General features: G+C 36.8%; 1 protein-coding gene across 1 annotated transcript in view; it reads left to right on the top strand.

Annotated features, from left to right (window-relative positions):
* The first annotated feature begins 3,493 nt into the window (after positions 1–3,493).
* Positions 3,494–12,498, top strand: part of LOC306871673 (calmodulin-regulated spectrin-associated protein 1-B-like) — a 31,674-nt gene continuing 22,669 nt past the window's right edge. The window contains exons 1-3 of the mRNA XM_079419767.1: positions 3,494–3,616; positions 4,192–4,356; positions 11,887–12,149. Of these exons, the coding sequence (XP_079275893.1) occupies positions 4,206–4,356; positions 11,887–12,149 (414 nt within the window). The 5' untranslated portion in view covers positions 3,494–3,616; positions 4,192–4,205. The remainder of the gene's footprint in view (positions 3,617–4,191; positions 4,357–11,886; positions 12,150–12,498) is intronic.

The raw sequence follows: 12,498 nt of genomic DNA, 5'->3' as shown, positions 1-12,498 counted from the left end.
AGGCTGGGAGACCAGCTAAAACCAGCCTGGCCAGGATGGGAGACCAGCCTGACCAGGCTGGGAGACCAGCTAAAACCAGCCTGGCCAGGATGGGAGACCAGCTAAAACCAGCCTGGCCAGGATGGGAGACCAGCTAAAACCAGCCTGACCAGCCTGGCCAGGCTGGGAGACCAGCTGAAACCAGCCTGGCCAGCCTAGACAGGCTGGGAGACCAGTTAAAACCAGCCTGACCAGGCTGGAAGGCCAGCTGACCAACCAGCTAAAACCAGCCTGACCAGCCTAGACAGGCTGGGAGACCAGCTAAAACCAGCCTGACCAGGCTGGAAGGCCAGCTGACCAACCAGCTAAAACCAGCCTGACCAGCCTAGACAGGCTGGGAGACCAGCTAAAACCAGCCTGACCAGGCTGGAAGGCCAGCTGACCAAGCCAGCTGACCAACCAGCTAAAACCAGCCTGACCAGCCTAGACAGGCTGGGAGACCAGCTAAAACCAGCCTGACCAGGCTGGAAGGCCAGCTGACCAACCAGCTAAAACCAGCCTGACCAGCCTGGCCAGGCTGGGAGACCAGCTAAAACCAGCTATTTCCATCTTAAACCAGCTAAAACCAGCCAACCATCTTAGGCTGGTTTAAGCTGGTTTTTTCAGCAGGGAAAGCAATTTAAAACAGATACATTGACGAAGCTAAAAATAAAAATGGTTTGCTTTTTTCCTTAACCTATGCCAAGCTGGGTTTGAATATCAAAGAAACATATATATATATATATTTAAATAAACTGAAATAATTTACGGCATGAGCTAAATTTATATGAGCATATGAAAGGTTGGTATGGTTTTTGTAGCATTAGCCTGTAGCGCCATCTGCTGAAATGCTTATGACTATAACAGCGCCGTCTGTTGCTGAGAGGACAAACATTAAGATTGTTAATGTTTTTCATGATTTTGAAAGACGTCTCTTATGCTCACCAAATCTGCATTTAATTAAAAAGTGTATTTGAAAATTATTACCATTTAAAATAACCCAATCCTCTGCTCTATTATAATTCAAATGTAAGTCATTCATGTGATGGCAAAGCAGACTTTTCAGCGTCACTCGATTCTTCGGTGTCACATGATCCTTCAGAAATCATGTTGATTTGGTGCACAAGAAATATTCCTTAATATCAATGTTGAAAACAGTTGGGATGATCAATATTTTTGTGGATATTTTAGTATTTTATTTACCATTTTGCAAACTCCATGTTTAATCTCAGGTTTGGGAGATTTGGAGGCATACATTTTCTTATTAATCCAAAGATTTAGACTGCATCAAACCGGACCAGCATAAAGTTACATAATCCACAATGACCACACACCTGGATCTGCTGCATGTTCTTACAGTACACAGGGTAAAAACTTCACCTAATAAATATTGTAAGTCAAAAGCAGTGTTTTGTAGTGCTTGTAAGACTCAGAGCAGGGCAGTGCAAGGAGGTGAATGATTGCTCAATGAAAGTCTTTTCAAGATGAATAAGTGTTGAGGTGTGACTTTCTAAATGCAGGAAATGGTCATTCAAAATAAAGTAAAATATAAACTAATATTTAATATTATTAAATATAGAATATTGAATTTTCTTGCAACATTGCAGAAATTGATCACTAATTTGTTCATTTATTCTCAATAACATCTTTGTTATTAAGGAGAGGGATTTGTCAGATACTTCAAATAAACGCAGACCGATAGTTGGCTGCTGACAGAGAATCCTGTACTGTACATACATGAGTCCAATAAGCTAGTGTTAGAAAACTCAAGAAAAGTTTACAGTCAAAGCACTTCTAAATATTAATATTAAAAAAACTAATAAATGAAAATCACACATGCACGCACAAACACACACACACACACACACACACGTTTACTTTACTATCTAAATGGGGACAATCCAAAGGTGTAATGGTTTTTATACTGTACAAACTATTGCCCTATACCCTACACCTAAACTTAGCCCTCACAGGAGACTTTCTGCATTTTTACAATTTCAAAAAAAACTGTTTAATTTATTTTTAAACCCGTTTTAAAGACGAGGACGTCCCCAAAGGGAGGTTTTTGGAGATCTTGTCAGGTTTACCTCACTTTTGGGTACAAAATATGGTCAAGTAGGTACACACACACACACACACATACACATACTCTGCACGTGATTTAAAGCAGTAACTAATCTCAGCTGAAACTAAAAGTAAACCCACCTTCACAACAACAGTAGTTCCATGAAAAATTTAGAACTTTAAACCTGGATCTAAGTCCATATTTGAAAACAAATGTGTATTATAGTGTAGTGTATTATTGGTAAATACAATTATATGGGTCAAAGATGAGATGCCCCATTTTGGTGTTAGCATCAAATTAAATTAGATTTTGTATACATAAAAAGTGTATTAAATGCAAGTATAGTGTATACTTTAATGTTTCAAACAATTTTTGGGAAAATTAAAAGTCAAAATATGGGTGAAATAATGTTGCATCGTCATTCAGCATAACAGATATATTTATATAAAAATTATACATATTATGACCTGTACTTATTGAAATAGATAAAAGAAAAATTATGATACTAAATTTTATTATACTTTAAATGATTAAAAACCGCTGACAAATGTGTAAAACCTGGTTTGAAGGCAAAGATTTGTAAAGGTTTATGACAATTAAGTATTTTAATTAAGAGTCATCTAATGACTCTTGTTCTAAATATGCCTGATAACATTTTGGAATATAAACTATTGTTAAACTGAATGACATTTTTAGACGGTGTCTTCTGTAAATGGTAAAAATGTATGATGGTCATTATTTTTATTACTCAGAAAGAATGAATGAATGAAACGGGACACATTCTAATGTGCATAAAAATATAATTAAGCTGTACTTTTATTGTTTTGATGCTAGAAAACCCTTTTTATTCTCTTACCCATACAAATTGGAAACTTGATATCACACTTGTGTCTCCCTGTTACAGTACCTACCTTTGTATATTTTACATTACTTCATAAATTCACCAGGAATCTGCAAATAATAAACTGGATTATCACAACTAACAGACAGGGCCATAAAGACCCGTAAACAACACACTTATCAGTACTCATTATGACTTAATCCATAGGGCTGGAATGTCCATAAACTTGATAAAAAATAATACAGCAAATAATTATCGTGATATACCTAGGAAAGAGCAAAGAATCAGCTCAGCTCACCTCCATAAGAATTTAGCGTCATCCTATAAGCATTTCCAGTTATATTTTAAAAACACAGGTAAAACAGGTGTGTGCTTTTCTCAACAAAACACAACATCAGGCCTAATAACAATATCTGTCTGCATAATTCTCATTCACAGAAGCACATCGCCAATAATTCGCAGTTTAAACTGTATTTACAGTGTGTGTTTGTTGCTGTTATTTTGAAGTGTGGTGGTAGTGAAGGCTGTAACACACTCTCAAGGGTTTGTCATTCATCCGGCACTGACAATCACTCGCATCTATTCGGACTTAACGTGGCCTCATGATTCCCACCGGAGCCTTTTACCCTTTTCCCTCATTGCTCTCCCACAAATTTGCCAGAGTGGATTGTTGATAGTTTATCATCTGGAAGGTACGTAATGTGGCTGTTTTCATTAATTGCTGACAAAGTGGCTGTTGTTTAGCTGCGGGTTGCTAGTCCTCATCTCATTAAGCAGCATTAGCTGTTAGCTGCTGGTAACTGTATTTCAGTCAAAACATGCAAACCAGTTTACGCTCGGGATAGCAGCTTTCACAGATGGTTAAATCTACCTCTTCATGTGAGTGTTTGAACATTTAATAAATTATTTTGGTGTTTGTTAGCTACCTGGGCGACGGCTAGCTAGTTACTTTGCATATAAACTAATCACAGGCTAGCTTATCTTGTCAGTTTCCAGGCGGTCAGGTTTGTTTTGTTCAGTAGCTGTTTGTAACAAATGTACATGTCGTTTGTGTCTGGAATTGTATTGTTATTACAAATTTTAGTGGGTAGTGTTGGAATAAAAGCTGCTCATGTGCTAGCTAGCTTGGACGCTAAAGAACTGAGTTATTGCTCCAAAGCCTCAGACACACACACCAATGCTTGACATGCAGCTTATGAAACGCCGCATGCCCTCAAAAGAGAGCCGTTAAGGCTGTTTGAAAGTGCTTTTGCTCGTGTGTTTGCAGACGGTGGTCGCAGGATGGACGCGGAGCTGGGTGCTGACAGCGCCCGCAGAAAGATGGAGGCGGCGGGCGAGGCGCTGGAGATCGTTCCGCTGGAAATGTATGATTCAGCCCGAGCCAAAATAGCGGCTAATCTGCGATGGCTGTTTGCCAAAGCCTTCGGTATCGGTGAGTTGGTTTGATTGGGTTTATGAATGAGAACAGAGAAATAGTCTTTATTTATTAACCAAGTCTGTGTGAAATGTAATCAAAGACAGTTGGCTAGACAGACAGTAGATGTGTGGTTGCTCCCCTGTGCTATTACCACCTGATACCATCTCTGTACTATGGTACTGAGCAATGGTTATGGGAATGATTACCATATTCGTAATTACTTAGGCGTTGTCTTGTGGTATTTCCATGCTGCTTGAACATGTACTATGGTCTTTATGTAGCATTCAACAGGATACCGTGTTATGTACGAATGATATTTTAATAAAACCATGGTATTTTCACACTTACAAAAAAGCACAGGGATCAGATGATAATACCGTGGAACTGTGATGGATGCTGCTGAAAGTCATTTACCAGGGTATTTACATAGTACTCCAAAGTATTTCCAAGAATACCATGATACATATCTCAACAACCATGATAGCAGCATGGTATCTTTTGCTGTTTTCTTTAGTTTTTTTTAAAAACCGGAAACAAGGTTGTTACAATGCTAATATTTTTGATACCGCTGAAATTTTGAAATTCTTGATACCAAAATAAATAATTATTATTGAATACAGGTAAACAGTCAGTAATACAAAAATAAGAAATGGAAAAAAATCTAATAAATGTGTGTGTGTGTGTGTGTGTGTGTATATATATATATATATATATATATATATATATATATATATATATATATATATATATATACACTGCCCTCCAAAAGTTTGGAAACACCCCTGGCAAAGTGTGGTTTTGGACGATATCAGCATAAATCCTTATATTTTTTTGGTGCAAATACATTAAAGTAACTTGACATTATCATTGAAGACCAGCAATAAAACATAATAATGGCAATATATACATGTCAAAGTCAGACATGCCCCTTTGCCAGCTGTGATGCCTGGTTACTGGTTTAAACTTGGCCCAAGTTTTTAAAATCTTTTTGGGTCAGTACACCTTAATACTGTAGCTTCAACAATTGATAGCCAATTCAAAATCAATGTTTAAATAAACTGACAGCTCGGATGCCCAGATTATGCAGAGCTGTAATGGTGGATATTTTGATTAATCGAAAAAAAAAAAAAATTTCTATGTATAAACTGTTTATGTAATAAAATATGTTTTTGTGGTTTGTGTTGTCTCTTATCAGTGCAAAATTATCACAAATTAAAAAGGATTAACATTACCGCAGCTTAACATGATGCTCCAAGCTGCGTAAAATATCTAAACACCACGGTGTTGCTATGGTACAGAAATAGTATTGCTGGTATTTTACTCTTTATTCATTCAGAGGGCACTGATTTAGGGTTGGGGTAATTTTTTTTTAAGCAGTGCACAAAACAAATACCACTCAACACCTTTAGAGGTCAAGAAATATTACATATGTATCAGTTGCATATTGCCTACAAATGTTATGCCTGAAAAGGCCTAATCAACCCTATTCTTTATTGATTTGTCTAGTTGAATAATGTAAGTATCTCTGAAGTAGCACTCTGTGGGATTTATTGGGGTGTGTAGTTGTTTTGGGGTGGGAGGGCACCAGTCTGAATCCACTGTTGTGATGTTTGACAGTCAGGATCACAAGCATTTGTCCTATCTGCAGTGCTTGCACTATGTTGTGGATGAACAGGAAGGGTTTTCTTAATGCCAGCGACTCCCTGTCAGCAGATATGGAGTATACACTGTATGCAGGGCACCAAGAGTCTGTTTTGTTAGTTCTGTCCAAAGTATATTATGTATGTATACATTAAATAAAAAAAATCAAGTTTTTATACATCTGTTAAATAAATAATTCCAGAATTGAGAATTTTCATCAAGTTGCCCTTAAGACTTTTTTTTTTTCTTCTGTTGAGCACAAATGGAGAAGTTCAGCAGAATATCCAGGCTGTTCTTTTGCATATGAAAGTGAATGGGGAGAAAGCCTGTTGACTGTTGCTGCATATTTTATACATAAAAGTAGGACGCTTTCCTATTTATTTGAAGTGTGCTAAATTAACAAATATACACAATAGTAATGTTTAGGGATGCCTTTAACTTGTGGTCATGCACAGTTGATAACTCATCACTAATGAGATGGTGTGAACACCTGAATATTGGAAAGCAGTAACCAGAAGCCATAGTTGCTTCAGGTATATTTTTAGCTTCTGCTCTAGTATCACTAATGACTGTTACATATGAGCAGTGCTGTGTGTAGCCAAATGACATCAAACTTCTAATGGGTGGAAAATTTTTCATGTCATGTATTCATTTAGTTCGTCATTCATTTTCCTCTTCATTTTTAGACTTATTCAGTATTGATTCATGGTGTTACTCAGAAGAGCTGCACACAAGATCTGTTTGAGCATATGGCTCCTGTTAAATCGCCTCATAAGACTGGCACCGTGGAATGTTATCCTATTGGAGGATGTATTCAAGCATGTACTGATTAGGGATGCAACGATACCATTTTTTCAGATCCGATCCGATCCTGAAAATTCTGAGTATCTGCCGATACCGATCCAATCCGATACCAGCGCAGTTTTTTTTAAATCGATGTAGAATTTCTATACTACTTTGTGTCTGTGTGTGTTACTCTTTTGTGTGTTAAACACAATTTACTACATATAGATAACTTCATTTTAATGAAAAATAACAAATGAAAAAAAATATAATCATAATATATGACAAAAATACTATTATAAACTTGGTTTATAATACAGCAAAAGATACTGGGTGCACAATAATTTTATAAAACCTAGTGAAACATTTTTATTTACAATTAAAAGTGAATAAGTGTAGGACTAAATCTGGTGAAATTGTAGACATATATTGAATTGTTGTAAAATACATTCTTGAAAAAACAAGCAAATACATTTATATATAAATATATAGGCTACTATAAAATTAAAAGACATTTATTTTAAATCTATAGCACAGTAATGAAGGCAGCAACATATGATAGATAGGACAGAACAAGAAAGACTGTTAATAATCGTTCATTGCGCAAAAGTATTATAATAAGTAAGACTCCAATATAGAGCAGCAGAAAGCGCTTATGCGCATCCTGTGCGCAGAATGATGCGCTTGAAGCGACACGGAGTCACTGCGCGCAGCCCTCTAGTCGTTCATAGAAACGTTCAAAGTACAAAGGGAAGAGATATTGATGCGTAGTGTATTAAATCTGTGCGTACGTTTATTAATCCTTTTCTTTTAACGGTTTTAAATCTCAGTAACTGTGCGCTCTTGAAGAGAGTTTGACTGTAGTAACCGAACGCGACACGCAGTTTGATTGCTGAATGGAGCGGCGGAGAGAAGAGTTTACCTGAACTTGAATTTAAAGACTTAAATATTCATCTGTACCTCAGATTAAACTATGGAACAGCTTCAGAACACTTGAAATATAGTGCACAAAAACTTTATGGTGCTTTCTGTTTTTGTGCTTTCGTGGGGCTTAACAATAACACACAATAGTATACGCACAATATCAGATTTGGATCGGTCTCATCTGACCGATACCCGATCCGCAGAAAATGACCGTATCGGAGCCTGATATGTAGACTGTACCCCCTCTCACAAAAAGGCACCCCGGACTGCCATTAGCAGTGACTGAAACAGAAATGTGGTGTGTAAGACTCCTGACCTTGATTTAATGCTGAGGAAACTCTCTCTCTGCTGTTGAATGTTTAATTTTCTGAACGGTCTATGCAAGGTGTGTCAGTTTGCCATAATAATAATTGGTAATAATAATACCATGGATATCAATGTACTATGTAAAAATGGGAGGTAATTCATTGTATTTCTTGGAGGGTCAGATATGTGCTTGTTTGTGGGTTGAGGTTCAAGTACAGTTAGTTATCCCACCGTTATTCAGTTCTTTGTCCTTTTCCCCCCATTGTGGCTCATCTGTTATTCAGGATATCCCTTTAGTAAAGCTGCAGTTAAAGCGGAGTTGTTTCGGCCCAGTAATTGGCCTGAATGGCGATGAAGGCCATGTGGCTTTTTACTGTCAGAAGTGGCCCAGATTTGGAGGCCTCCTTTGCAGTTTGCTAATCACTGCTTTGAATGTCGTTTTGAATGTCCATTTGAGTTTCTTTTTTTCAAATCTGAGATATAGTATAGGATTCTATGGATTCTGTCAACTCAAATATGCAGACTGGCTCTGATCTTTGGCAACTAGCATCTACTTCTCCAGACTGTGAATCTGCGGAAAATCGGGGTAAAAATCGTGTAGTGTATTCCAGCCTTAAGAGACTTCAGATTAGTTAACAACCATTTAAAAAGAGGTTTTATAATGAGGCTAGTTTCTGTGTTCATCCCCATGAATGAAATGTTTTATTGGTTTGTTTTATTTGATTTTTGAATGTGTTACTTAGCTGAATGTGGACTAGTATAGATGTTGCAATGTGCTTTAATGACACTTCATTATGAATATAAATTTGAATGCCTTGTTGCTTGATTGTAGTGTTCTGTTTTTTTTTTTTGTTTGTTTTTTGATTGACTTTGTACCTTCAAAACAAATATAATTTTACTCTTTAACATTTTTCCTTAAAATAAGCAAGGACTTTTTAATAAAATATGATGTGAGCTTAATGGGAACAGGGGTGTGCTTAAAGGGGACAAACATATAACCATTAAGTACAGCCAGACTGAATTTAATGATGTATATCTTAATTGAAATGCTTTTGTCATTTAAAATAAAATGAAATATTTTTGTGTGAGAGATGAATATTTTATTTTAACATAACTTTTTGTATTTAAATCAATATCTTGTGCACTAAAAATCTCCGTGTAGATTTTGGTGAGCTTAATAGGTACGTTTACCCTAAACAAATGATTGCAACTGGGACCCTAGATTTGTAGATTTGTGAATTTTTCATGTTTAATATAGTTAACACATACACTAAGCTGAAATTCTGGCAACACTTTACAATAATTTACATCCATTTGTTAATATTAATTAAATACAGTAGTTAACATGAACTAGCAATGAAAAATACTTGGTTAATGTTAATTCCAACATTTACTAATACGGTATTAAAATCTAAAGTTGTGTCTGTTAATATTCAATGTACCTGAGCTAATATGAACTAAATGAACAGTTTGATTCATAGATACTGTAACAAGTGTATTGCTCATTGTTAGTAATGTTAGTTAATACATATTATGAAATGTTATCAATTCTTAACTATTATGCCTGCAGGTTTATGACCTCAGATTTATATAATTGAAAGTATATATTATATGCTTAATGAATCATTTGTCACAGTACATGACTATTTAAAATGAACTAGAAATGGCTGAATAAATCAAAATATATTTTGATCTCTTATAGGACCTAAAGTAGTTAAAATATTTATATGAATGTATAAATGTAGTAAGTCATTCATTATAATGTTCCAGCTGTAAATAGATATCGCTGTGCACATGCTATGGAATGCTAATGCAATGATTACTTTCCTGTGTAGGGCTGCAACAACTAATCGATAAAATCGATTATTATCGATTATGAAAATCATCGACAACGATTCTCATTATCGATTAATCGGGTCTGCCCACAGTGTACGTCCAACTTCAGCTGGTTAGTCAAATTACGGCACTGAATAATGCATTTCTATGGACAAAATGCATCTAAAAATAGTGGAGGAAACAGAATTAGATTCTGCCGGAGAAGCACGTGATCCAAGCTGCCCAAAACATGATAATTCTTTATTTTAAGCTTTAAGTTAATGCATAAGAGTAATGGCTTGCCCTGTCAGGCGCTTTGACAGATGCGTGTGCGTCCTCAGCGCAAAAACGTTCAGTTGACGGTCATATCCTTATCTATAAATGCCACAAATTCACGCGAGCATTTCCATTTTTGCATAAAGGTCCGTCCTGACAGTCTGTGTTAAGTTTAAAATACCGATCGAGCGCCGGCGCGGCGGGCGCGCGCACGCGCGTCAGACGGACAGAACACAGTAGAGAGGGAGACAATTAATAGGCTTTTCAGCGCAAACATATCCATTGTGCTGAATTATCTGTTGTTGAAAGTTAATTTAAGGTTTAAAATAAATTAAAATATTTTATGAGAGTAGGAACTTTAAAGGGATAACAGCGTGTAATTGTCTGTCTGAATATAAACATGAGACGCTCCATAACGGCCTTTTACAGGATAAAGAAATGACGAGGTGACTGTGATCAAAGTAGTTCCTGCAGAACATTACTCTTACCTGTTGGTTAACACTGAGTTTGTGTTTTTATTCGTCTTTATTATTATCTTTATTATTTTAATTTTTAATAGAGGTTTAAACTATATTCAATTTTTACAATGCTTAACAAATTTATGTAAGTTTAACAATGTGTTTATGTAAGGTTTGTGCCACTGCTGCTCTAAAGTAACAGTATTGGTGATAACCAAAATCATTTTTCGGCTTTCTGTACTGGTTAGTACTCCAATATGTGTAAGCTCTTTAGTAACAGTAGTAGGCTATTTTTAATGCTATAATATCATTATTGCTGTTATCTATGAAAGAAAACCAGAGCACTTATTTTTTTTTGTATTTTTTATTTGAGTATTTTTTTCCCGCGATACCCAATTGCAGTCAAAAAGTACATAAACAATACCAGCAAGAATGCAAGCTGTTATGAGGCCATTTTTTATTATTATGTCCAATAAATGACAATAACATTTTTAAATTTAAACAAATTTTTGACAAATTTCTAAAATATGTTTTCTCTTTATTATGATAAGTGGTCTAATAAATTAAGCACTGTATGCTTTCATAGCATTCAGTTGTCACGTCTGTTTGAAGGACATTGGGCAGAATGTGGAATAGTGTTTTTTTTGTCAATATTTTTTAATCCGATTAATCGATTAATCGAAAGAATAATCGGCCAACTAATCGATTATCAAAATAATCGTTAGTTGCAGCCCTATTCCTGTGTCATAATTGTATAATACTTACTCTTTTTACTTACCAAGTACCATTCTTTAAACAACGCCTGCTTGTGGCAGACATACTGGTTTGGAACAAAGCAGACAGCTCCACGTGGTATATCAGAGGGGACAGGTGTGTGCGTAAATGCATGCTGGATGATTGCACCCAGGGCCTTCACATTAATGATATGCCTCTCATGGGGGACACCGGTGTAGAGGGTGTGGATGTATGTGAGGTGGGTGTGGGCGGACGGACGGACGGAGCAGTGGCTGCCCAGACAAGGACACGTCTGGCCTGGCCTTGCTCCCCTCTGTTTGAGCTTTTTGGTTGCAGCCAGACCCCAGCTGCCACAGCTCATCTGCGTCTGCACAGGAGATCTCGTGAAGAGGGTAGAGCCCTATGGCTGGCTTTTCACACCATCACGCTATTGTCTAGCACATAGTGCATTAGTTGGCAACAAAGCAAGAGATTGCTGGTAGATTGCATCTGATGCCAGACGCAGCAGAGTTGAAGCAACAATAATAGTTGAAAACATCCTCAGTAGGCCCATTTTCAACATGGTCTTAATTTCTTTATATCCTAATTTGTTTTCTCCTCCTGTCAGATCACATCCCAGACGACCTGCGAGACCCTTTCTACACAGACCAGTATGACCAGGAGCACATTAAGCCCCCGGTGATCCAGTTACTGCTGTCCTGTGAGCTGTACTGTCGCGTGTGCGCCCTCATTCTCAAAGGAGACCAGGTGGCCTCTCTGCAATCCCACCAGTCAGTCATCCAGGCCTTGTCTCGCAAAGGCATCTATGTCATGGAGGGAGATGACACGCCTGTCACCGACTCAGATCTGACCTGCCAGCCAATTAAAATGGTGCGTCAATGTTGCGTTCAAAATGTATTATGTCATTTTGTGTCTTTGGATATGTTTGGAACACTACACATGCTATTTTTGCCTATGTGTATATATGGGGTTGTATATTTAATAATATGCGCAATTTACATGTATTAATGAATGTAATATACGTTTATATACAAACATGTTACCATTCAAAAGTTTGGCATCAGTAAGAAAAAAAGAAAGAAACTAATGCCTTTGTTCAGCAAGAATACATGAAAATGCCCATAAAACTAATTTATTAAGTGAATTTTATTTTTGGGGTCGGCTATGATACATTTACATGATTTACAGTTCTCTTTTCACCCTCTGCCTGAAACACTTT

Source organism: Barbus barbus (genome assembly GCF_936440315.1).
Source record: "Barbus barbus genome assembly, chromosome: 6".
Taxonomy (NCBI): Eukaryota; Metazoa; Chordata; class Actinopteri; order Cypriniformes; family Cyprinidae; genus Barbus; species Barbus barbus.
Note: the sequence above shows the minus strand (reverse complement) of the source record. Positions and strands in the feature narration are given on the sequence as shown.